Source organism: Ochlerotatus camptorhynchus, unplaced genomic scaffold, assembly GCF_037179485.1.
Source record: "Ochlerotatus camptorhynchus isolate MF236.1 unplaced genomic scaffold, CSIRO-AGI_Acam_v1.1 ptg000070l, whole genome shotgun sequence".
Taxonomy (NCBI): Eukaryota; Metazoa; Arthropoda; class Insecta; order Diptera; family Culicidae; genus Ochlerotatus; species Ochlerotatus camptorhynchus.
This window is the reverse complement of record NW_027040560.1, coordinates 7,150,329-7,177,814: the sequence shown is the minus strand read 5'-3', so window position 1 is coordinate 7,177,814 and position 27,486 is coordinate 7,150,329. Positions and strand designations below refer to the sequence as shown.

Sequence of the window (27,486 nt, the reverse complement as noted above, 5' to 3'; positions counted from 1 at the left end):
CATAGTCATTTTCCTTGAGTTTGACGTTTACACACTACCGCCATCTGTTCAGTGTACTACCCACCACAGTGTACTCATCAGAGGGCGGTAATGTTTTAGCGACGATGTTTTATATTGAGAAATATTCAATGTGTTATGTCTGTTTGTCTGTGCTATAACAATCAGGATTCAATAATAAATAATTTCTAGTAATTGATTCTTCAGATCATTTATTTTTTCCTCTTGTATCTGTACCTATAGTATTAAAAATTGCCCCTAATTGACTTTATTACGCACATTTTCGTTTCTAACTACAATTTCTTGCAACAAATGGTTGAAATAAACCTGTTTCAATGAACTTACTAAATTTGAAACATAGTCTTCATCGTAATCGACTTCAATGATCATAAAGTCGTCCTCATACTTACAATAGACAATAAAATCGCACTTCATGCATGCATGCACATTTGTACTTGAGCAAAATATTTGTGCTTCCGGTTCAAAACCCAAGAGGAATTCACTCGTTTCAGATAAGTCTGCGTTGCCTTGCACTGGTTCACCATCCAATTAAGATCGTGGTCCTCTCCAGACGTAGGGCATTTGATTTCAAGTAGGAGCCTGCAGGTAGAGTCAATTCCATCTGGACTAACGCCAATCCAAGGATTACTGGGACACACTACAAAGCCACATTTTTTCACCAAAGGATTTTGTTTTCTTTTGTAGCAGTTTAGTGCTAGTTCTTCAGTCCGTTTACCATAGTCAAGGGCCTTTGAGCGGAATGTTTTGGGATTTAGGTAGTGCTCAATTTTCCTGTGCCAATCAGCGTTTTTGTTGCGGGTGTAGGTATAGAGGTCATAACACGAACTAGCGGTAATTCTGATAGAGCGATGCAAATACCAAGCATTATTTTGCTGCTCTTTGGTATCATCACAAATATCGAGTATGGACTGCTTATCTTTAACCACAACATTTTCGTAAAATAGTCTTAGGTTCTCCGGAAGCAACTCAAGATCGGTTCTGGATGTTGAACAAGGTGATTCACTGTTGATGCTGATCATATCATGTAATTCATGTCGGGAGACATAAATACCATGATCTGAACGATTCAGTGGCCCTGAGGTGGGTATTGGACAGCTGAGTTCTCTCCCATCGATATGCTTCTTGATGGCTGAGTTCGGAGATGCTGTAAATAGAAGCAACGCTTTATAATCTATATCGTCGTCAACATGCTGCAGCAACTTTACCTTGGAGAATTCGGTTGAAAGCTTGTTGCAGAAGATCTTCTTTATTAGGTGCATTTGAAAATAGCTTTGGATGCTTACGAACACAACAGAGCTCCTCCACTGGTTTTGCACGCCAAAAAGACGTCATGTTCGTTTTACTTTTACCCCATGCCTGTCGAGAATCTGTACATGTCATGTGTTCAACAAATTCAAATCTAAAATTGGACGGGAGTAACATTATCTGTCAAATCTTGCATATTGTCAAGATTGTTATGAAAATGTATATACTTACTGACAGAGATGAAGTAAGCATGCCACTATATGCTTACATCGTGCTGTTCCAGCTTTGCACGAACACTTCATAATCCACTGATGGTGATCCGATCCGATTTTAAGCTCCAGTTGGTTGGGACATCCGCCGGATGCGATCTTTGGAGAACATACGCCTGAAGATTCAAGTGGCTGGATGTTTTATGAGTATATCCAATACACACAATGTGTCCCGAATCATACACATTCTGTCCTTCTCGTAAAGGTCTCACCGAGTCTCCTACATAATCCAAACGATATCGACCTTTTCATGATTGGCAACATCGGAACCTAAAACCAAACAAATAACCTAGCAGTTCATAATAGCAAATACGTTTCTGAAGCCCAAACAATCTCCAGAAATATAATCATTATATATCAAACTATGGGAAATTAATTATATTACCTGTGTTGTCCATCTTTATTATTGTCACTGTTATTTTCCCCCGGAAATATTAGTTTAACAATGCACCTTTCTATACACAGCAGCCAATGTTTTGAATTTCATCACTCTTTTGACAGTTCCAAATATCGTCACCAGATAGCGTTCCGGTGCTTTTAGTTTTGCTCGAATTCACCTGAGAAAAATCAGGAGATAGCGAGAGTGAGGAATAGGGTATATGTGTGTTCATTGTGAATTCAATCTGTATGTCAGTTTCTTGTATGCAATATTGTCTTGTTTTGAATATAAATATAATTAAATATGTAAGGCAAATGAAAGGCCACTCCCAAACCAACGGTCCAATTAAATATTGTAACCCAGTCACACCAACAACACATAACACAGAACACATAACGAGAAGGAGTAAGGATGAAGGTGGGCGTTGGAAACAGGAGAAGGATATGGACAAGGGGTGGTGGAAAAGTGGGAGGGAGTTGGAAATGGGCTTAGGTCAAGAGGGAAGCTACTGGGTCAAACTGAAGAGAAGGGTCTCTTTCGCTTCAGCCATTGCGCGAGATAGATCGATCTGACAAGTTAAGTTTCTTAAAAGTTTTGAAGAGAAGTGAAAAATATAGAGTCGCCAACAAATACCGGCTAATACCACCGAATACAAATGAGGGATAGGAGGAATTTCATCTCTCACAGCTACGGTAGCCACCAACACCAACTCCAACATTTCGACGGCGAGATATTGTACGGTTCACTGATCACAACCAAAGGTCGCCAATACACAACAAGGTCAACCAATCAACCATTTCACTGGACACTGGCAAGGTTAAATCTTCGGTTCATTCAGCATCCAACGGCTTCAGTACGCAAAGGGCAGTCTTGAATATTTTGCAGTAAATCGATGGTTCATTGATTCCCACTTCAATCCACGGTATCAAGAATTCCCGTCCAACGGACAACGGGCACACAGGGTGTCTGTTTTCATACCTATGGGTCACTAGCACACAGGGTGTCAGACTCCAATCTAACGGATTACGGACATGGAACGTCCGATTCCAATTCCATCGGTAAGTGGGCACATGGGGTCCACTCTACACAACCATGGTACACGTATACAATGGGTGTCCAATCCTTACCATTCCGAACGGACGCTAGGGGCGTCTGTTTTCATCTCCTATGGTACACGGGCACAAAGGGTGACCGTTTCCTACACCTACGGATCAGGACACTAGGCGTGTTCGCTTCCTACTCCAATGAACGCTAGGGGTGTCCAATGGAATCAGGAGCAAAGGAATTCGAATCGAATCCAAGTCGCTCAGCCGTTAATCATGCTGAAGACAATCGATTCACACCACAACACCAACAACAACATATTTGATTTATGGATTCATCTACTGACAAAGGGAGTCAGGATAATCGGTACACGCACATATCAATAGGATCCAACCAACGCTCGATAATAATTCAATCATGATCAATACCACACCAAAAACTATTCCTAAGGACGTTTTTGGCGTAGACATTTTCAAGCGAAATCAACCGAACCATCTTCAAATAACAACAGCTGAAACCGATTCGAGAGGTGGGTGTAAAAAGGTCACCGCATTCGTTCATCTCCGATCTCCAAGGAGTGGATGGACTGAACCAGGTTGGAGGAAGTAAAGGAATAGGACATAGCAAGGAACAAGGATCAAGGACAAGGATAGGGATTGGAAATGGCAAGGGCGGATTAAATACCGGATGGACGAACCAAGAGTCAAGGCGGACCATGATAAAAGTTCAGAAATCAGGGATTTCAGGGTGGGTGAGGATGTTCGAGAGTAGCCCAGCCCAAATTTAATAAACACGACCCAAGAATATTTCACCCCATTGTACCATATGAGATGATTACGAGGTGAATTTTGGGCATCGTTATTCGGACATACCCATTGAAGCAATGGAAGTTCAGTCACACATCACAGGACAGGAGAGGACCACCGATCATCGATCACCATCGATCGGCAACCGGAGCGATGGGAGAAACAAGGTTCTCTCGCTCTCAGTCATCCCAGCATCCAAAGACAGCGACGATCAGGCAATTAATTGGATAATTAGTGCCGGGTAGACCTCCAAGGAAGATGGATAGGCTACCGTGCAGAATTTTAACGTGTTCTTTGTTATTTGTGATATATGTAATATCTGGAAATGTCGCTTCGGCTGGTACATATACTGTTATTACTAACCTGGTAAAACATATGATGTCGTCCACAGCCAGTATTTGACGAAGTCCGGTAGGTTCGCTCCAATTCGAATGTTGATGCCAAATGTTTGAGGAGGATTGTCTCCAACTATCCATATCCGTGCCACTATGGGACCATCCGACCAGTGACGATTAAGACGATTTGATTTATCTATGTCGTCCGATTGGTTGTTTGCAGATACCCCTAATGTCTGCTGGTGATGAATACAGGGCACCGTAGTCCTGTTCTTTCTGGTTTGAATGGAATGCTCCTGGATCCGAAAGGCAGACTGCTGACACCCCTAGTGCCTACAACCTTAATTGTTGAATCATCCGTGGACACCCAGTGTCTGGTAGAAATTATACTTGAACACCCGTTATGTCCAAGCTAGTGTATCTAATCCATGGGCACCCTGTGTACCCAATCCGTGGTGTTTGATTTTCACACCACAGCTTGAGTACACAGGGTGCTCAATCAATATTAAAGCAGGCACAAGGGTGTCTGCTACCTACTCCACGGTTTGGGCACATCGGTGCTAATTACCAATTCCAAGGCTATGACACGACGGTGTCTATTCGCCAATCCAAAGATTGAGTACAAGGGGTGCTCAACTTCACATCCCAAGCTAAGACACAAGGGTGTTCTAGTGTACAAGGGTGTCATAGGACCTTGGAGATTTCCAAGGGTCGAGCACCAAGGGTGTTCGAACCAATTCCAAGGCAAGGAGACAAAGGGTGTCCTCCAGCCATCCCACGGTTTGTGCACAAAGGGTGCACAAACTCATCCAAGGCAAGAGTACAAGGGTGCTCAAACCCAATCCCCATAGACAGGGGGGATAGGGTGCTCAAAATCAAACACCACGGATTGGGTACACAGGGTGCCCATGGATTAGATACACTAGCTTGGACATAACGGGTGTTCAAGTATAATTTCTACCAGACACTGGGTGTCCACGGATGATTCAACAATTAAGGTTGTAGGCACTAGGGGTGTCAGCAGTCTGCCTTTCGGATCCAGGAGCATTCCATTCAAACCAGAAAGAACAGGACTACGGTGCCCTGTATTCATCACCAGCAGACATTAGGGGTAGGACCCAATGAATAACCCGGTAGCGGAATTCCCAGCCCTAAGACCACCTCTCATATTCCCCTCAGGACCCATTAATTACGGGCTAAACCACGAGGGCGTCCGTTAACACACCAACACCCGTGTAGCAATCGTCCATCGGTAAGACACCGACGACCACTGAGAGACCACCGTCGATCACCCGATTGAGCCCCAGTGCCACATCCGTCGTGCCACACGGTGACAACCGTCGAGCACCGGCCTCCACTGTGAACAGTCCATTCATCCGCCGCCGAAAAACCCCACCCACTGCAGAATCCCGTCATCGCTGGCCAGCACTACACACACACACACTACAGATACCGAAACCATAAGTAGTAAGTGAGTGAGACAATAAACGAGTTAAAGGTGATAAAGAGGTGTTTTGTACTTCGGATCAGTGTCGACAAGCCAGGAGCCGACCTTGAAGCTCCAGGGTTTCAAGCTCGAGCTAGCCAACAAAAGAGGCGAGTGTAGCCCACCCCAGACGATCTCCGTGGCTATACCAGAGGTTAAGGGAATCCCTTTAAACTAGCCCATCTGGCTAGCCATTAACAATGTGATACTTATAATCACAGAATCCCACTTTGAATGGTAGACAAGGTCCATTAACAATACACTCGTTCCGACAAAGGGGTCATGGTACCACCATAGAGGTAACTCTAAGACTAGAAGGTCCCGAAATAACGTGCTCAACTTTTTGGCTCAGCTCTGGCACAGACAAACAGACGTATCGCTTAGAAAAACTTGTTCTTGAAAACATAGTATCTCAAAACATATATCAAGTCCCGCTAAATAGTTAGTTTTATGGATTAAATAATTTGAAAAGGGTGTAATTTTTTATAGCAACATCTTCTTGGCCTTTGATTGAGACATGTATCACAGACAAACAGACGTAACACTTTGAAAAAGTTTTTCTTGAAATCATAGTATCTCAAAACATAGGACCTCAGTAACAACATCTCTCTGGCTTCTCGCGGAAAACAAGCTTGCTCGCTAACTCGTAAACAATATTGCATAAAAGTTCTATAGAATATATAGAAACGTCAAAGTGATCCGATGCCAGCGCTGCGGCGAGTAGTTCGCGGAACTGATAATATTCAAATCAACCGTTAAATACATGAACGAAGATACACAATGAAGAGTTACGTCTGATTGTCTGTGGCTCTAGTATTCTCTTCGGTCCCAAGCTAATTGATTCCGAGGATCGAAAGATGGGCAATGAGGCTGCAGTCGTTCCGTTTCCAAATTGTCCACATACCTGGAAAAGTTAACATTGCGGACTCACTGTCGAGGTTGCCGAAATTCAAGTATTGCACCACTTACGATTGTGTTGGAGAAGAAACTATATTAAACATCATGGAAACTGCGAAACCTGTAGTTTTACCCATTGAAGAGCTGTCCAAGCAAACGGAGAATGACTCAACATTAGCAGAGGTCAGAGAAGCAATTCGTACGGGTCGATGGAGTGATGCAGTTAAGAAATATACTCCCTTCAAGGATGAGCTCTACTGTTGTGGTGAAATGGTTCTACGAGGTGAGCGTTTGGTGGTACCACTAAGCCTTCATAAACGTGTTTTACGCCTGGCCCATCCGGGGTTTGAGCGTACAAAACAGCGTCTACGTTCAAAAGTGTGGTGGCCGTCGATGGATAAGGATGTGGAGAATGCTGTAAAAAACTGCTTGGACTGTAAAATTGTGGGAAAGTTAGCGCCGCCGGAGCCGATGATAAGAGAACTACCGTAGAAACCATGGGAAGTTTTGCATTTGGATATACTGGGACCGGTACCTACTGGAGAGTCACTTCTGGTGATGATTGATCCTTACAGTCGGTATAAAGTAATTGAAGTTTTGAAGCAAACAACATCTTCGGACATCATCAGCAAATTGCGTCCTGTGTTCATGAGGCTGGGAATACCGTGTGTGATGGTGACTGACAACGCAAGAAACTTTTCGAGCAAGGAGATGGAGGAGTTTTGCAGTGAATTTAAAACTTCGCCACACTACACCATACTGGTCACAGGCGAATGGCGAGGTCGAACGTCAGAATCGAAGCATCCTGAAGATTTTGCGGATCGCTGAGTTGAATAAGACAAATTGGAAGAAGGATCTGGAAGAATACAACTACGTGTATGCTTTGACGCCACATCCCGCAACCGGGTATTCCCCAGCAGAAATATTGTTTGGACGAACATTTCGAGACTGGATTCCACGTATTTCCCAATCGGACGAAGGTATGGATGCAGAAGTGAGAGATAATGACAGGACCTACAAGTTAAAATCTTGAAATCGGTGATCAAGCCCTAATGAAGAACTTGAACCCTGCTAATAAGTTGGCGGCTAATTTTCATCCGGAACCTGCAAGAATTGTCCAAAAGCAAGGAAATTCTGTTCTTGTTGAAACACCTACAGGCGAAAAATATCGGCGTAACTTAACTCATCTGAAGAAGATCCAGGGTCATGATGGAATTGAAGCTGAGGCTGATACTGATCAAGCTGTGGAAAAGGATAACGACGAGTCGTTTGAGTGGACAACTCCTCCAGAACAACAACGTGAATCACCAAGACCAGGAAGGAACTTGGGGGGTTCCAACGATTCTACAGGTTTTCCAACAGGGTAGCCAACCTCCTAGCTGAGGCGCAGAATTAGAAGGCCACTGAGATTTGAAGATTATTATATTTTTTTCCTTGGTTTGTTTTTTCCGTCGATCTTGTTTTCCGTGCTGAGCACCAATGCTACCGACGTGCCAGGAAGGCAGCCCAAGTGAGCTAGTGGAACGTGCCGTTTGTGAACCCTGCCTCAAAGGAAAGCAGGTGAGAAGGGCGGCCTTCACAGAGATGCCTTTGCCTCGTAGTTCCCGTCCCCTCGAACTCATCCATAGCGATGTCTGCGGAGCCATGACACCGGTGGCGTATAACCGTAAGCGATATTTTGTTTCCTTTACGGACGATTTTTCCCATTTTACTGCTGTATATATGCTGAGCACAAAGGACGAGGTACTTGAAGCCTTCGAAACATACGCTGCGATGGCTGAATCGCATTTCGATAGTCGAATATCCCGTCTACGTTGTGACAATGGCGGGGAATATGTTGGAGAAAAGTTTCGGAGTCTTTGCCGCAGAAAAGGTATACAGCTTGAATACACCGTTCCGTATACGCCACAACAAAACGGTGTCAGCGAGCGGCTCAACCGCACAATAATGGACAAAGCAAGGGCGATGATTGAGGATGCAAGAATGTCGAAGACACTGTGGTGTGAAGCAGTTCTGGCGGCGGTTTACATCATCAACCGAAGTCCAACAGCGGCATTGACGGTCAACAAGACACCATATGAAATGTGGTATGGACACCGGCCTGACGTTTCGAAGTTTCGCATCTTCGGTGCCAAAGCATTCAGTTTTGTGCCGAAGGAGAAGCGGAACAAGCTACAGTCCAGGAGCAAAAACTGTTATTTTGTCAGGTACAGTGCCAATGGATATCGGATGTGGGATTCGCGGAAGGTGTTCATTGCCAGGGATGTTGTCGTGGAAGAACTGCCGTTGAAATCAGAGGCGGCGCGCTGTCCTGTTGCAAAGCAGAGCTGTGACCGAGTTGATTTGGTGGGGCCATTCACTCCATCGTCGGCCACAGAAGAAAAACATGACGTACCAGACATCGTTGAAGCGGATCCAGCTGTTCAGCTGGAAGCTGTTGATGTCCATGAAGAAGACAATTTTGATGACTGCCTGTATGAATTGGAGCTGTGTGAAAATGAGTCGGATCCTTTGGAAATTCGCCGAAGTCAGCGTGTTCGAAATGCTCCGGTCAAGCTGGATGACTACTCGTGTGTCACTTATGCACTCAATGCAGAAAATTACGTGGAGAACCTACCTGAGACCATCGATGAGCTTAAATTGCAACCTGATTGGCTGGAATGGAAGGAAGCAATAAATGATGAGCTGAAGTCATTAGCCGAAAATGAAACATGGGACCTGGTTGACTTACCAGTGGGTCGAAAACCCGTAGATTGTAAATGGGTGTTTCGACTGAAGACAAACCCTGACGGATCTATCAACAAAAAGAAAGCGAGGCTTGTTGCTAAGGGTTTCACTCAGCGCTACGGATATGATTACCGTGAAACCTATTCCCCTGTCATTAGGATGTCAACTGTACGTATGATGCTCGCTTTGGCAAACCAAGAAAATCTCGTTGTCCATCAAATGGATGTGAAGGCTGCATTTCTGAATGGTACGCTAACCGAAGACATCTATATGAAGCAGGCCAAAGGATTTGAGGAGGGGTATAAAGTTTGTAAACTGAACAAATCGATTTACGGGCTGAAACAGGCCTCTAAGGCATGGAACGACCGGTTCAATGAGTTTGTGGCTAAAATTGGGTTTCGATGTTGTTCGGAGGACAGCTGTTTGTACGTACGACGGAGCAAGTCTGGACCTGTGTATTTGTTACTGTACGTGGATGATGTGCTTATCATTTGCAAAGATTTGTCTCAAGTGGAAGTGGTGAAAAGAATGCTGCAGTGTGAGTTTCGTATGGTGGACTTGGGAGAGGCACAGATGTTTTTGGGACTCAGGATCGAATGAAACATTAGCAAAGGGATTATGAAGCTTAGTCAGCCGGCCTATACCGAAGCAGTTATTCGTCGGTTTGGTATGGAATCGTGCAAGCCTACGTCTACTCCTATGTGCTCCAACTTACAGTTGCATAGACCGGAAGAAGATGAGAAGCTCGATAAACCGTATCGTGAACTGATTGGGTGCCTGACTTACCTCATGATCACATCACGTCCAGATCTAAGTTCAGCCGTTTCTTACTTCAGTCAGTATCAATGCAATCCGTCACAAGAACATTGGTCACATCTGAAGAGAATATTGAGGTACCTCGGAGGAACTACACAGTATGGTTTAATCTATCGACGACAAAAATCAGTTGAGCAGATAGTCGGTTTCGCGGACGCAAACTGGGCAACAGATCAAGGTGATAGACACTCCGTTTCCGGATATGTGCTCAAGACATATGGTGCGACTACATCGTGGAGCACCAAGAAGCAACGAACAATTGCACTTTCTTCAACTGAATCAGAATGCAGTGCTCTTGCCGACTGCATATGTGAAGCTCTCTGGATCAGCAAATTATTTCAAGAATTGGAAGTTCGTGATAAGCATTCTGTCATCATATTTGAAGACAACCAGTCAGCAATAGCAATCGCCGGATCGGAAGCGCCATCTCGGAAGCTGAAGCATTCCGATGTAAAACTGCAGTTCATGAAGGAATGTGTCGCAAACGGAAAGATAAGTGTACAATACAGAGCTAGTAGTGACCAACCAGCGGATCTAATGACCAAGGGTTTGCCGTTAGCCTCTTTCAATAAGCATTGCTTGTCTCTGGGGATTCAATAGTGATTAACTTGAGGAGGGGTGTTGAGATCAACTGATCACTACAGTTTTAGAGTGTATATGAGACTACCTTTTATTATAAACACCTTGGTCAGTTTGACAGATTCATAAGACGAGATAAAATAAACTTCATTCTGTTCTTGAATTCCATCCGAATCAAATGCGTGTTAAATACTTTCTTTATCTGCTACCGAAAGTCTTCTCAGCTCCCACACCTGTACCCTACCTATCGACCCATCAACTCATGAACCGGGGACCAACGGCTTTACTTCCCATCGGAAGGAAGGCGTGATCAGAGATGTTATGCCTCAGAAAATCCCGGCGGCGCCGACTGGGATTGAACCCAGGCCTGCTGGGGTGAGAGGTAATCACGCTTACCACTACACCACCGGCGCCGTTATTAGTATTATCTTGAAAACTGTTCATGTGATTTCTGGACAGTCACTCTTTAGGTTTTTAAGGCTGTGAACCATTTGCCGAGTTAAATTTAACTCGTGGTTAAAAGTGACATTTCGAAAGTTATTTTCTATGTTCGAAAATCCCCGTGCTGTCGATCGACCGGTTTTTGAGCCACAGTTGTCAAAATTTAACTTCTTGTCTGTCAGAAATAACCATGCTCGGATAGCAGGGTTAATCGATAACTTTCCATCTGTCAAATTTTAACCAAAAGTTAAAATAATCCACCAAATGGTTCAGAGCCTAAACAAGTCCAGTAGACTTGTGGAACATGGGTAGAAAACGGGGTAAATGCAGGAGGACTTAAATGGCAAGTCCTGAGAATTTGCTAGGCAAGTTCGGAGCACTGCAGCATTGTTCAACTTTTCAACATTTCAGAATAGTCGACTAAGCGAAAAATATGATGATAAATTCATAAGCTCGTAATCTCTTTCGTATTTTGATAGAACAATAAAACACCAGGACTGCTGTTTCCCGTCCCCTCAGCTATTCACATCGGGAATAACATTACCCATTTCTACCTGGATCGATGGCCAAAGCGATGTGTGAAAACCAAATTGCTGGTTCACGCTTCTACATAGCGAGATATCCATCCCTCGTTTTCCCCATACTGGCTACTGAAAATGGTTCAAGGTCGCTGTATCTACATGGACTGCAATTTAGTGCGATTGAAATTGTCTCGAATCAACCCCAAGCACAGTCGGCGAATACCCGGCACTCGCGTCGTAATTCGATCGAATTAGACGAGCTTTTTGATTTAATTCACTTAACATAATGTCCTGTGCGTCTCCCCCACTCCTGGGTCATTCGACAGCTAGCGGACCATTGTTTACAAAACGCTTCAACCCCCACGAGAGCATTCGGGTCGCAGTGGTCCATCCAGCTGCAATGGGTACGGTGCGGAGTGTGATGTAACCATTGTTGTAGTGACTCGTGCATCGCAGGAACGGTGGAAACAACCAAGGATGGACATCAAATCCTGGGTAAGAAAATTGTGCAATATGTATAATAATCGTGCTTTAGGTTTTCACCTCCCAGGAAGCACGTGAGTAAACACTCACCGTGACTCGTTCGGGCTACGTCGCAAATATGTCCCCCGAGAACGGAAACCACAAAAGTGTCCCCGAGACTCTGTGACGTGTTGAATGCACTGTTGCAAAAATGAACCAGAAACGACGTGAGCCTTAAGGAATTTCCAACGAAAAAACTTTCACCGGTGTCTACTTTCTCTACCAAACGTGCAGAATGTTATTTGTGCTATAAAAGCAAATGTTCTGACGAAATCGCTGCTCAGTATTAGTTCGCCCCCGAAATAACCACAGCTAGGCAGCAAGATGGACATCATAGTGCAGGAATCGGACTTCTGTGAGGAGATTAATTTTGAGTCTCCTTGCCCAAGCCCAGAAGAAAAGGATACCTTGAACATGAATTTCTTAACTATCAATGGTCGCTTCACGCCAAACTCCGGCCGTTCATCCGCCTGTTCGACGCGTAGTGTCAGCTTGGCCACGACACCTGTTCCGCCGGATGATGACGACGAGGAAGAGGACGAAATTACCATCAATATCCATCACCGTGTGCCCTCTAACAAAAACATTTTTCAAACAACGGGTAGAGCAACTCCAGTTTTTACCTGGAATCCACTACCCACGCCGAATAGTATCGTGTATACCAAAGATAGTGATAACCAAGTGAAATTTTCAAGGGTGAATTTAATGGTGGGCTCTCCAATTAACTGTGAATTAAGTGGCCGTTTTTTCTTCTCTTGATTACAGTTTGAAGATGATTCGTCGGATACGGCAAGTTCCAATGTCAGCGATGCCGACGAAGAAAATGGGGGAAAGAAGAATCCTGCTGACTGTTACCCGAATTGCGATGTCAACGTTTGGCTACGATCCTGCGAGGAAGAAATCGTTAATCCTATCGAGGGTGAAGTGAGAGGAACAGTCCCAGAGTGGCTGAATGGAAGCCTTTTGCGGAACGGACCGGGAAGCCTGAAGGTCGGAGAGATGAGATTTAATCATCTGTTCGACAGTTCGGCCCTGCTGCATCGGTTCAACATCGAAGACGGGAAGGTTACGTACCAGTGTCGATTTTTGAAATCTGATGCCTACAAAAAGAACAAAGCCGCCCAACGGATTGTAGTGACTGAGTTTGGAACTAGCGCGGTTGCAGATCCATGTCATACCATTTTCCACAAGTAAGTTGGCTTTCAAACTGTCTAAAGTTAGAATTGTTCATTGTATGTTACTTCTAGGATCGCTGCCATTTTTCAAAAACCAGGAGAGAACAATTCGGACAACGCACTGATATCCATCTATCCTTTCGGGGACGAATACTTCGCTTTTACTGAGAGTCCAATCATCCACAGGATAGACCCGGAAACTTTGGGTACCGAAGCAAAGATTAACGTTTCCGATTACGTGGGAATCGTCAATCACACTTCTCATCCACACGTCATGTCCGACGGAACCGTGTTCAATCTGGGCTGTTCGGTAACCAAGACGGGTCCTGCGTATACAATCATCTGCTTCCCACATGGTGAACAGATGTTTGAAAACGCCCGAATCGTTGCTTCAGTCCCAGCCCGCTGGAAATTCCACCCAGGATATATGCACACATTCGGAATTACGGAGAATTTCTTCATCGTGGTGGAGCAGCCTTTGAGTGTATCCGTTCCGTCGATGCTAATAAGCCAGATCAAGAACGAACCAATGGCTTCTTCCCTAAAGTGGTTCAAAAATCAACAGACCTATATCTACTTATTGGATCGTGATTCCGGAGAGCTCAGACACACGTATCACGCTGAATCGTTCTTCTACCTTCACATCATCAATCAGTACGAAAAGGACGGTCATGTAGTGTTGGACATCTGCTGCTACAAAGATCCAGCTATGCTCAACTGCATGTACATTGACACAATGAAGAACATGCAGCAGAATCCAGACTACGCAAAGATGTTCCGTGGACGACCGCTACGATTCGTGCTTCCACTGAACTACAAAGATGACATGAAGCGATCATCGTCCAGTGTTTTTTCAATGGCACGTTCCTGGACTTGTTTGATGAATAAGTTGAGTGTAACGGATGATGACGATGAAAAAATTGATAACAATGAAGATCGTGACGATTTGACGTTGAGAAATCTTGTCACGTTGGAAAATACCAAAGCAACTGCATACTTCATGCCAGATGCGTCTGTGTTCTGCAAGCCGGAGTTGCTCTGTGACTTGGGATGTGAAACACCACGGATCCACTACGAGGAAAATCTGGGCCGAGATTATCAATACTTCTATGCCATCAGTTCGGATGTGGATGCAAACAATCCGGGAACGTTGATCAAGGTGGACGTCGTGAACAAAACCAAACTGACGTGGTGTGAAGAGAACCTTTATCCAAGCGAACCGATCTTCGTGCCCAGTCCAGATCCACAGTCGGAGGACGACGGGTTAGTACTAGCGGCAATGGTATGGGGTCGCGAAGAGGAGAATCGCGTTGGATTGCTAGTGCTGGATGCAAAGACATTTACCGAGATTGCCAGAAGTGAGTTCACTACTCCCGGACCTGTGCCCAAGTGTCTACACGGATGGTTTCAATCGTCGATGAAAAAGGCAAACTAATGACCCAAGGTGTGAGCAAATAACCAAATCAATCAATCGATTTCACCTCCCTCCCTCCTCTCCCTGTGTATGGTGATTTACTGACAAATGTAATCAATTATGCATACATGCAGAGTAAAGCACATTACCACCTAGCATGATGGGTGTATTTGGAATGTTGTATTGAATGTTAGCGCTGGTCACAAATATAGTTGATGTTTTACAATCACGCAATACTTATTCCTTACAAAGGTTCGAAAGATAGCCTTACAATAATTGGCAGATATGGGAAAATCTAAATTTTTAGTCACATTCGTTGCGATGATGGTTACTGTGGTGCAGCTTCTAGTCCTGATCCCATTTGCTGGCTGTATTTCAGTAGGTAAGTGGAATAGTTAAATCAATGTTCAAACAGGAAAACGGATTGAACATCTATCAAGTGCAAATTTTTTAGACTATCGTGCAAAACGCCAAGCCATTTTCGATACCGAAAAGAAACTTTCCACCGGAGGACATTCGATTCTAACAGCGATAGAATTGAAAGCCGACGAAGTCCTTATGAATATAAAAAATAAAACTATTTCCGAGGGAGTGATCAATCCCGAGTCCTACGCTCCAGCCATGCACTTTTTCCATGCAAAACCCATCATCGATAATAGTAGCATTTTTCAAATTATACGCGCAATGCCCAAGGGATCGGTTCTTCACCTGCACAATACGGCAGCGGTTAGTTCGGAATGGGTCATCCGAAATTTAACCTACCGACCGGAAGCGAAGCTTTGTGAACATGCAGGCAAAGTTCACTTCACAACCCGCGCATCCCAGGAATGCCCAGAGGAATCCCTCAAGACAATACAATCGCTTCGTGCCAAAAATGGCACGAGCGAAGCTTTCGATTACTGGCTCGAGTCTTTGATAAATTTGAAATTGAACGACCCGGAGCTGATGCACGCTGACATCAATACAGTTTGGGTCCAGTTTGAGAAGATGTTCACGGTCTTGCGCGATTTTATCACCTATAAACCCTTTTTCGAAGCGTTGCATACCCAGTTGTTGCAGGAATTTTACGAAGATAATGTTTTGTACATCGAATTTCGGATGCCCCTGTCGAAATTGTACGATTCAAATGGTAAGACGTACAATGAATCCGAGGTGGCAAAGATTTTGATACGATTAATAGAGGACTTCAAGCAGGATCACCCGGACTTTGTCGGGGCAAAGGTCATATTCTCCAAACACCGGGGCGTGGATAGTGGAACAGCGCAGGATCTCCTGAAAGCTTATGTGAAATTGAAGTAGGTAGATTCCCAACCCCAGCGGATTGATTATTTACATCTGTAAAAAATACACTTCCAGCAAGGAGTTTCCGGATCTCGTCGTCGGTTTCGATTTGGTTGGACAAGAAGATATCAATCAACCGCTGCATATCTTTCTGGACGAGTTACAACAATTCAGACACACTACTCCCTATTTCTTTCACGCAGGAGAAACGAGTATTTCAGATGAATTGAAAACATTCCACACGAGTGATGAAATTCAATAGGATTTTACTTTCAGATGGGTACGGAAGTGAGTCGGATCTCAACCTGATTGATGCAATACTGCTAGACAGTCGTCGCATTGGTCATGGATTTTCACTTTACAAGCATCCAATACTACGGAAAATGGTCAAATCGGAAGGAATAGCATTGGAGGTATGCCCACTTTCCAACCAGGTACTAAGATTGGTGAGTGATCTCCGAAATCATCCGGCGGTGTTTTACGTTTCGGAGAGTATTCCCATTGTCATATCAAGCGATGATCCCGGATTTTGGGACAGTAAAGGAGTTAGCTATGACTTTTACTATGCTTTGATGGCGATTGCACCTAGTTCGACAGGAATTGGATTTCTCAAACAAATTGTATGGGATTCAGTGAGGTATGGATACCGGATTTATAAATCTCTGGATATCAGTAACAACTTATAACGATTTAATTTTAGGTACAGCTCGCTAACGGCAAAAGAGCGGACGGAGTATTCCGAAACACTTCAGCCCAAGTGGGACCAATTTCTGAACGATATCATCTCTGGTAAACTGGTTGGAAAATAAATTGATTAGCACCGCTTTTTACAATAGTATCACATCACTGCGGAAGAGATGAACTAGCCTCAGGCTAAAAATCTCTAAAATAAAGCCAAAAAAAAAAAAAAAAAACATCACTGCGGTTGCCGTTTTTGCTGCATAAAATTCTTGCAGCATATCACAATCTGATCATAGCACCGTCTGAATGCATGAATTCCTCGTTCCTAGCAAAGAAATAAAGAAGAATGAAAACACGCTACATGATTTGAAACGAAATTAAATGTTCTGCACTTACGAAGTAAGGATCAAAAATAATTTTATCCAACTCCTTCATCCTGTAGTTCCCCAGTAGCTCTATCTTCGCCTGACAATTTTCCGGTGCCAACTCAAGCAAGTCTCTCACATTGCCCTCGTCCATCCCGAAAATGTAATCGAACTGCTGGAAATCGACCTCCCCGATCTGCCTCCCGATGTGGTTCGAATCCAGTCCATTCTCCCGTAGCACCGTCAAACACCGTTCTTCCGGCGATCGACCAACATTCCAGTCGGCCAAGGCAGCACTGTCGACCATCCAGTCGAGATTTTCCTGCAGCAAAATATCTCTCATCACAGCTTCTGCCATCGGTGATCGGCAAGAATTTCCTAAGGCAACCAAATTCAGTTAGAAAAAGTAATCCTCAGCTGCTGAGTGTTAAATTACCGATGCAAACAAACAGGATTCGCATCCTGACGGCGTGGGTTTTCCGACTGAAATTGCAATGCTGTAACTGTTTCCACCAGATGAATCACACTGTCTCATTGAGAGGAGCATTTTATTCACTGCAGTAGCGCAAAGAAACATTTACAGCTGTTGTTGGAATTGCCTTACTGATGTTTGGCCGGTATTGAACTACATGTGTTAAGTGAACCCTACACGATTGCTTTTATTGACAATAATCGTATTGTCAATACATGCTATATTGACGTCAATATATCGAGATTGACAATATTTCTGAATTCAAATCATCAATATTATTGTCAATAATTCCCCTTCGCGTCAATATATTGATGCGTGTGGGGTTTGCTTTAGTCAAGCATTAAATTTTGATGATTCCAACATACTATATTGAAATTTTAAAATGTTCGAAAGTCTTCCAGAAACTTTTTAGCTCATGTTCCTAAACAATATTATGAATATTAAAAATTAATTAAGATTTGCTTGTAATTGGTCTATTCAGTGCAGTATGACAGTATGGGGATTCTTTGAACTTATTAAAATGATCTAGGATGTTCCTGCAGTTCTCGCAGTTCGAGAATTTTGTGAATCGGAATTCTTCGGATATTGGATAATCGGAATTGTTAGCCGAATCTCAGAGCTATGACAAATCCTGGGTGATCGCACACGATAGGACCCTACGGCGTTGTGATCAGTATAAAATTAAATTATAAGACGACCGTATATTCTACCGACCAATTCCACCTCAGGTAGCGAAGGTGGTTTCGAGACGATTGAATATATTTCACACACGATACAATAAACGAACAAACACAATACCGTATTGTGGCATTACAATGTTAACAATAGTACGAATAGGGAAGTGGCACGTTGCCCAAATACTGGGACTTAAGGATTTTGAAGATTTAGGTGTTCCAGGAGTAGCGTCATTTACTGCAGCTTTGCAAGTTTACGTTGTGAAAATGTTCCGGAGGTCCAGTACGTCGAAAAAAATCGGGCCAAGAGTGTCACGAATTTCTGTAATTCCAATAATTCCAAGATTATCTGGAACCCGCAGTTTTCGAATGACAGTGCCAGAAGTGACGGTAATTCCAAAAGAACATGTACTGGCTTATATCACATATTTTGAACGATCTTGAGTTTCGAGAGTTTTTAAAGTCCCGGAAATTTCTGGAGTTCTGAAAAATGGCTTCCGGAAGCGATTTCAATGTACCAGAGGTTAATTTTTATACAGATTGATCTCGATTTAGCCAACTTCATTCAACCGGCACAGAAACAGGGCGCAGTGATGATGGTCTACGGACTCGGTACCGCCATGGTCCAGATGGGAGACGCCATCGCAGTTGAACCAGTCGAACGCAGCATCCAGCACTTGAACAACATTGCATTAATGGAAATGATGTGTGTGTGTGTTCAAACCAGTTCTCGAAATAAATTTCCACAGCAGTATGGTTTGTTGCACGGCTTGAAACTAAATTTATTTCATATTAGTTTGTATAATTGTATATAATCTATTTAATAACTCACATTTATGGTTTCTTTGTTCTTTTCAGGTTACGTTGACGGGAGCCTTTCCTGAACTTCGAATTGCATCAACATCTAAATAAAAGCGACGATTTTAAACACTGTCCCAAAACATGATTGTTTTACTTACAATATAAATGCACTTTTAAATTTATATTGAACTGCACTGAAGTTAAATTAATTCAAATGAAAATTGCAAAAATAACTAGGTTCTTTACTACACTTCGATATCTCCGTTACTGTCTTTGTCTACCTTATCCATGTACCTATTCCCAAGCTCACACACACTCTCAGCCGATTCCTTTCCGCACGGTCCTTCACTGACGTTTAGGATAAACGTCTCTTGCGCTTCACAGGTAGGGTATGGCGCAAAGTGTATTGATAGTACTCGGCGGTGCGCACATACCTCCCTCCCCGTAATTCTGGTGAGGGTCCCTCCGTTGTGCCAGATTTACGATCCTGGACTTCCAGCACCGCCAACTTCGTTACAGGACGCGACGCCTGTACTCTCCTTTCACCGTCTTCACCGACGCTGGCCTGATTCTGCCGTCTGCTCCAGGGTATACTTCAACTACCACGCCGCGTATCCAAGTCTTCCGTGTGGCTTCATCAGCGATGACTGGTTGCGTCTCCGATTGCCACAGCTGATCTGCCAAAGCTTGCGATCGTTTGAAACTGTCCCGCAAAGCTTCAGCTTCGTTCGTGCTGGGAACCAGTTCCACTTTACCGGTCATCCCGATATCTTTCACGAAGTGATTCGGCATAAGGGCTTCGTTTGCATCCGATCCAAGGCCACGGTACGTTAAAGGGCGGGAATTGATCAGGTCTTCTGCCTCAGCCAACGTAGTCAGCAATACTTCGTCCGTCAATCGTCTTCCGTCGTTGAACACCACCAAAGCTGCTTTCACTGAACGGATCAACCGCTCCCAAATTCCGCCCATATGGGGCGCGCTCGGCGGGTTGAAGTTCCAGCGAGTTCTAGCGTCTGTCATCGCCTCCTCGCAATCTCCCTCTATCGTCCTAACTATCTCCTTGCTCGCACCTTGGAAGTTCGTGCCATTATCAGAGAAAAATTCCACCGGCTTGCCCCTTCGGCACACAAATCTTCGAATCGCCATCAAGCATGCTTGCGTCGTCAGACCATGAGCGACCTCCAGATGGATTGCTCTTGTAGATAGACATGTGAATAGGCATATCCACCGCTTTTCCGACCTACGACCAACCGTGACTATTAGCGGTCCGCAATAGTCCACTCCAGTGAAACTGAATGGTTGCCAACCAGGGGTGACACGAGCCAACGGAAGTGGAGCCATTCTCGGGATCTTCGGCTGGCACTTCTTTACTCTGCACCACACACACGCCTTCGTCACTGCCTTCAATTCTGTTCGGAGATTTGGGATCCTGAAACGCTGTCGGAGTTCGTTGACCACAGTTTCCCCATTTGCGTGTGCCGCTTGTTGGTGATGATATTCCAGCAACTTCGTCGTGATTGGGTGCTTCTTAGGCAAGATTACCAGGAATTGGAGTTCAAAGGGAAGGAGTGAACCCTGTGCGGAGGACACCTTGCTCGTCTAAAAACGGGCTGACGTCGTACAAATTGCTATTCTTCTCCAACGGATGCCACTCGCTGTACGGAAGGTCACGGTTCTTCACAATGATCTTTATTTCATCTTCGTAGGCCTCTGCCTGCGCCGACCGCCAAAGGTAGGCTTCAGCACGTTGAAACTCCTCTCGCTTCAGTGGAACCAACACAGTTAGTATAGACCTCTTCACCAACCGTTGCACCCTTGGTGGTGCTGAAATCACCTCAATCGCCAAGCCTTCCCGTTTCCTGATACAGTTGGACCTGAACCTGTAGATGCAGGCTACCGTTTGGACGAGAACCTTCCAACGAGAGAAACGCGTGGCATCGATTACCGTCTCGACTATCAAAATATCGTGGAACAAATAGCATATTCGGGCTTCCTCTGGGGTATTCGGTTCTACGGTATCTTGCTGCGACCATTCCTCTTCTGGCTGGTACACGGACCACGGACCGTTCGAATCTAGACTGCTGCCCTTTTTCCACTTCGTTAAGTCGTCCGCAATGTTACTCGCCGTTGAAATCCATCGCCACTCACTATGCTTCGTGAGGCTCAGAATCTCGCCAATCCGGAAAGCGACGAATGGCTTGTATTTGCGTTGCTCCGACTGAGTCCAAGAAATCACTGTTCTGGAATCGGACCAAATGAACCGCTTCTTCACCACCAATGAATGAGCCTCGATCACCGAATTCATCAACCTGGATCCTATGACCACAGACAAACAGACGTAACTCTTTGAAAAACTTGTTCTTGAAAACATAGTATCTCAAAACATATAACCTCAGTAACGACATCTCTCTGGCTTCTCGCGGAAAACAAGCTTGCTCGCTAACTCGTAAACAATATTGCATAAAAGTTCTGTAGAATGTATAGAAACGTCAAAGTGATCTGATGCCAGCACTGCAGCGAGTAGTTCGCGGAACTGATAATATTCAAATCAACCGTTAAATGCATGAACGAAGATACACAATGAAGAGTTACGTATGTTTGTCTGTGCTATGACTGCCGCTTGCAGCTCAAGACGAGGTATTGACAGCATTTTTAACGGAGCGACCTTCGATCTCGCCATCACCAGTGAACACAATGGGCCTTCATCTGTTAACACACGGAAATATGCAGCAGCACCATATGCATCTTTGCTGGCATCAACGAGGACATGGAGCTGTAGAGTGCTGTAGTCGACTGAACTAAACCTTCGAAAATAGTGGCGTGGAATCTTCACATTTTAAATCTCCGGAAGCCAACTGATCCATCGGTTCCACTTATCACAGCATTCGTCATCAATAGGTTGATCCCAGTTGCAGCCACTACGCCATAAATCTTGAATTAGTATTTTTCCGTGGATAGTGAACGTTGCTAGCATCCCAAGGGGATCAAAAAGGCTCATGACACAGCTCATGATCACCCTTTTTGTCGGCCTTTGCTCTCCTGACAGATACGTCATCAGTTCATCCCGTAGCTTCACTAGAAACGTGAATTCATCCCCTAAAGGGCACCAAGCTATGCCCAAGACTCGTTCCAAACTCGTACCCATGTCTTCGGTGAGCTGAACACATTTGTTACTTTTCTGCTCCCCCATGCTCTGCAGAAATTCGTCGGAGTTGGCCACCCAGTTGCGGATTTCGAAACCAGCCTTCGAGTGTACGTTCTTCACCTCCTGGGCTCGCTTAACCGCCTGCTCTACTGTATCCATGCTGTCGAAATAATCATCGACGTAATGGTTACGTGATATAGGCTGTAATGTGAACGGGGTATTACCAACAATCAATACGAAACTAACGATTTTAAATTGGCTCACCACTTTAGTAGCCTATTGGTCCCAAGCAAACGATTAACGTACCCTATTCTAGTTGAAATTCTATTACTACACTATGTTTGTTTTGATTCGCTATGAAAGTTTGACAGATAACATCAGGGGTGTGTGGATTCATGCAGAACATGCAGGGGTGAGTGAAATAGCTTGGGACTGCTTGGGACCGTTGTTCTGGTACTGAGTGAGCCAAAAATAATAATGATTTTCTTCGGGACCCAGTGGTCTTAGAGTTACCTCTATGGTATTACAATGGTTGTCGGTGAAGCAAAGAATTGTATATTTGACTATGGTGTTCATTTTTAAAGTAGTTAACGGTTTGCTGCCTCGATATTTGTGTGATAGAATTGAAAGAGGAAGTGACTATCATAGATATAATACTTGTGCTTCACAAAATTCATTATATTATAAAGGAATAAATGTTTTCAATTTGATGCCTAGACACATTAAACGTTCAACAACATTAGCAGAATTTAAGAGACATTGCATTTCACACGTTAAAACTGTCTTTTGAACAGTTTTCCAGTGATTTTTTTTATGAATTGACAAATAATGTATCTTGACGGATTATTTTATATGGATAGCTGTCATAACGAATTTTTAATAATTATTGCAGCACTGCAAAAACTATTTCTGTTCGCCACGAGGGTGATGATGGATTTTTAATATTTGATTTAATAGTAGATTAATTACAAAAAAAAAGTAGTCTACAAAGGTTTGAGCCTCGCGCGCGTGTTGCAGATATTGAGTACTGAATTTAACATTTGGTAAAAAAATTGCAATTTTGAAGCTTATTTGAAAGATACCTTGAGCTAGTACACACAAAGAACAAAAAATGTTGCTATAAAAATAATGCAATTTCAATTTAAAAGTTTCGCAAAATTCGTAGTTTCAACTGCGAAAATATTCAAAATGAAAATTGATTTTTTGATTTAAAAGTGTAAGTAATTATAAAAGTGCATTTTTTTAAAATAAAAGTTGAAGTACTTTCAAAAATACTTCTTAAGAGCAAGGTTTTGACAGCACTGGACTTCTGTTTACCACCAAATTCGACTCAAAACAAACAGATTCCCACACTTTACTTTCACCGTTTTCTCCCAGCCCCCGGAATCGCGTTTCTGGCATGCCTCCGCTAGATTATTTTCGACGGATTGGAGGCAATTATCACGGCAGATGGAGGGAAACAATCCAAGCAATCCAGGAGGAAATCATCAAGGTGAGAAGTTTTGGAAATGGTTCGATGATGGTTTTCATTCGTTTTACTTTTGCAGTACCGGAACCAGAATGCTGCTTCCGAAGACGGTTCGCATCAGTTCTGATCCTCCTAGAAGCTCTCGATGGATTTGCTGACAAATATAGCGGAGTTTAACGGATGTCGGGCTCCGGATTTTTACGATTTTGTTCTCATCGGAATGGATGCAAAGAAGAATCTAGTAATCATGCATTAACTTATTTCAAGAGTTTGTTTTAAACATGTTTATAATTTTCAGTGGAACCGATCATCTTCTCATTCCTGAAAATGACCAGCACTCACCCCAGTAGAATGTTCTACCAAATATTCCTCGCTTAAGGCTGTTGCGATGCTACTGATGCGATTGATGTCACACCAAATGCCAGTTACCGATTCCGTTACACCATCCTGAATGTCTGTTCCAGTGTTCCCCTCATGTGGATCGGAGGAGTAAAAATGGCGTGAACAAGTTGAGCATCAGCTCATCTTGGTATCGGGAAGAGAAGGCATACCCAATGAATTTATTTTTATTGTTATATCGAGTAAATACATTTCTTATGAAAATTTTATATTTTTACTTCCTCACCAATCAAATTTTGATAGATTTTGAAATGAAAAACGATGTTATTATATTGAAAACACTGGTTTTTTAACTGAAAACGTTCATTTTTAACAATAATAATACAACATTTAATTTCAAAAGGTTGAATATAATTCGGTTTTAATTTAAACACTGTCATGCTTTTCATTTCACATTAGTACAATTCAGTTTGAAAGTTGAAACTTTTAAAAGTAGGAAACTTTTGATTTGATAATGTATAGACTTTCATTTTGAAAGTTAACCGCTTTCTACCAAAAAGAACCAATGCAAACTTTTATTTCTACCAATGGTTTTTTTTTTTTAATTTTAGCAATGATTTTTCTTTGTGTGTAGTAAGTTTTCTGGCAAATGTTGGGGGTTCGTGAGCATTCCTGACATTGCTGAAAATTATGATAGCATCAGATTGCGGGGTTGCTAGCCTAATAGGATGCTTTGTTGATTGTTCATTAACTCTTGATTCCTTGAAATACTGAATATTTTAGGTGGACAAAAAGGCGAGCTAAGAGGTGGGCGCCTGAGCTTTTCCACATTTAAATCGCTGTGAAGCAACTGTAAACTCTAGAGGAAATTTATATCTGTAACTGAAACCAGTTCGATTTTGTTTGCTAACCTGGTTAAAATGTCATATTTAATTATCTTAAAGATAAATCGTCCAGCTCAAACCTTTGTTGGGGTAAGAGGTGGGACCATCATCATCATCATCTTAAACCGTTTGGAAAAGTAATACAGTAGAGGAAATGTTCCGCTACCTGATAGTGGTGTTGTCAGCAAAGCTATTTAATTGAGTGATACATTCTGATAAACCAAAAATAGCTTAATTGTGCAAACATTTTCGGTCTCATATCTCAGCACCCTGACTATACGGAGAGAATAGAATCTCCCAGTACAGTCCAAAGTTGGCTCATTGTTATTACAATTCCCAAAGAAAGCTAGAAATCGCTCGAAACGCGATAAATTGATTTATACCGACGACAATATGCTTTCAATTAAAAAAAAATCTGTTTCTAACGTCAAATCTAATGCCACTATTTTGCTACCACACATGTTGTTATGATTTTGCCGAACCATCACCTCAAACTGAGTGAACATTCGTCAAACACATTCGAGAAAAGCGACAGGACCAAAACTCGAAAAATCATAACACACAACGGAGGGAGGGTGCATAACGGCACGATCCTCTAGATATTTCTATTTCGGTCTTGAACAAGTAAAAGGGGCTAAGGTCTAGGTGGAAAGGAAGGTTAAGCGCGACACGATCGTTGGCTGGTATTGAGGGGTGCGACACGAACGAACGCAGCCATCCAGTGACCACATAGCGGCAGGGCAGAACATTCGGGGAAACAGAAAGAGGTGCGGCCCTAAGAATGTGATCCTGAGAAGCGAGAGTACCTGCGCGCACCCAAATTCTTAAGGTGCGTTGAAGGAGGTTTATTTTTATTTTGTTGCTTGTTCATGGGCACCTTCCGAGGGTCAATTTGTATACGAGAAGAAATGCTAAGGTGGTTGTTTGTACCGTGCTAAACTGCCCGATGTAACGGGGATAGTTGGGAAAAGTACGAAGGTATGTGATTAGCTGGTGTACGTGTATTCGAAGCAGGAATTGCACACAGAGCACAGCTTCGACAGGTGGGAAACGAACCTGTGCGCAAAGTTGGTTAGTCAGTTAAGTCAGTCAATCAGTGGTGAGAGACAGCATCGGTGACAATGGCCGATGGTAGGGACATTCAAAGGCGGATTTATCACAAATAACTGAACGAAAGGCAACGAAAAGTGTGGAAAATTATAAAACAAAAGTTAAAGTGAAACTGCTGGTGTGGAAATTTGTTCAATTCAGGCAGGAAATCAGTGGAAATTATCGATTTAAAAAATTTGTCATAGTCACAGTTAGAGAGAAGATTAACGCCATTTCACCAATTACCAATACCAGTACAAAACCGGATTCGAGTTGACTTGCAAGACGACAACGACGACAACCAAATGATCGTGAGCTGCTTTGGTGGAGCGATTAAGCTCAACTCTCCAGCTTAAACGGGGGAATGAATGTTGAGTCGAGCCACCATCGTGCGGCCGCAGCGATCAAGAGCGACGCAGAAACAAGAAGGGTGGGTGAACAACCAGTGAGTGAATGAGTGTGGTTCGCCCGCTGAATACTGATGCGATGATCAGTGGTTGCAAGAGGAGTCAAACTCGTTTGAAACCCGAAGCATAGATAGTTTAGTTTGCGCGTTCGGTTATAACAGATGTAAGAAGTGTCGAGCTCCGGTGCCCGTTCGAGTTTCCGAGCCTGCGCTGCGCCATCCAGTGGCTCCGGGAGTGCTTGTGTATAGGAGAGTGTTATGCTGCCATATATGAAGAGAAAGAAGATAAAGCCCATAAGAAGAAATAAAAATAAAATTATACAGCGGGGGATCCGACTGCCGATATGCTGCAGGAATGAATCAACACTGAATGGTGCTTGCTGACGAAGTTTGGTGCGTATACGGTAACTCTACGGTTTCTTTTTCACTTCTCTTGTACGCTGTGTTTGCTGCTACTACCTTCCCAAGCCCAATCATCCAAGCTACGACGACGACGACAGCGACGATGACGACGGGTTGAACTGTGTGTGATGTGGTATGGTATTACCTGTTAGGTGGTGGCAAGTGACACGTTTAAGAAAATTCTCCCATTAGCCTATTAGATTTGAATATTCAAAGATTGGAGGAAAACTGGCCTAAATCCGGTGAAAAATTGCACGAAACAGTGGCACAGACGGAAGTGAGGTGTTTTCGCGTTGCGCATTGTTGAAAATCCCACAGGAGGCGAGTTGTTTATCCTGAATGGATTTGTCATCGTGAGTTCATAGGTGCCAACCAACGGCAAAGAGAAAGTTGTGGTCTCAATTGTAGTGAATGAATGGCATGGAATGCCAATAAGAATCTCCGGGAATCTCAGAAGGTTGTGCGAAAATCTGCGTTGTGAATCACATAGGAAACTCCAATTAAAAATATGTTTGAATGCCAAACTGCGGTACGTTGACTGCGGGCGAGAAGGAGAAGAAAATGAGTCGAAAAATTAACGTGGAAAAGATATTAAATAGGCCAGTGACTTTGTTAAATACTAATGTAACACGTACGGTCACATCGATACCAGTTTGAAAGGAATGTTTCATGCTTACACAGAGTCAAAAAGGTAGGTTTTAGTATTCATATGTGTTCACCAGCAGCAGCAGCAGCAGCGCAGAGCCACACAAGAGCCAAGAGAGTGAAATAATCATATTCGGTGTGTATATCTTAAAAGAGGGAA

At 43.5% G+C, this 27,486-nt stretch overlaps 4 protein-coding genes and 1 pseudogene across 12 annotated transcripts in view; 3 read left to right on the top strand and 2 right to left on the bottom strand.

The window, feature by feature from the left end:
• Positions 1-964: 964 nt before the first annotated feature.
• LOC135697325 (uncharacterized) lies at positions 965-5,472 on the bottom strand (annotated as a pseudogene).
• A 6,851-nt stretch (positions 5,473-12,323) lies between these two features.
• Positions 12,324-14,900, top strand: ninaB (neither inactivation nor afterpotential B). The gene is made up of 3 exons (XM_065216927.1): positions 12,324-12,781; positions 12,851-13,275; positions 13,333-14,900. The coding sequence occupies exons 1-3, from the start codon at positions 12,410-12,412 to the stop codon at positions 14,693-14,695; spliced, it is 2,160 nt and encodes a 719-aa protein (XP_065072999.1). The 5' UTR covers positions 12,324-12,409; the 3' UTR covers positions 14,696-14,900.
• Positions 14,901-14,998: 98 nt separating this feature from the next.
• Positions 14,999-16,801, top strand: Adgf-C (Adenosine deaminase-related growth factor C). The gene is made up of 5 exons (XM_065216926.1): positions 14,999-15,056; positions 15,129-15,969; positions 16,031-16,167; positions 16,232-16,592; positions 16,656-16,801. The coding sequence occupies exons 1-5, from the start codon at positions 14,999-15,001 to the stop codon at positions 16,762-16,764; spliced, it is 1,506 nt and encodes a 501-aa protein (XP_065072998.1). The 3' UTR covers positions 16,765-16,801.
• A 67-nt stretch (positions 16,802-16,868) lies between these two features.
• LOC135697301 (low molecular weight phosphotyrosine protein phosphatase 1-like) lies at positions 16,869-17,535 on the bottom strand. Its single transcript, XM_065216925.1, has 3 exons — positions 17,438-17,535; positions 17,033-17,379; positions 16,869-16,961 (listed from the first exon to the last, which is right to left on the bottom strand). Exons 1-3 carry the CDS (start codon positions 17,460-17,462, stop codon positions 16,872-16,874), a joined length of 462 nt encoding a protein of 153 aa, XP_065072997.1. The 5' UTR covers positions 17,463-17,535; the 3' UTR covers positions 16,869-16,871.
• Positions 17,536-25,861: 8,326 nt separating this feature from the next.
• kmr (kramer) overlaps positions 25,862-27,486 on the top strand; it is a 59,752-nt gene continuing 58,127 nt past the window's right edge. For 4 of the 9 annotated variants that reach the window (XR_010517423.1, XM_065217046.1, XM_065217047.1 and 1 more), the window contains exon 1: positions 26,705-27,210. Coding sequence is in view for 7 of the 9 variants with exons in the window: in XM_065217046.1 (XP_065073118.1) it covers positions 27,107-27,210 (104 nt within the window). In the remaining 2 variants the exon portion in view is untranslated. The other 5 variants (XM_065217043.1, XM_065217044.1, XM_065217039.1 and 2 more) reach the window with 5 other exon arrangements.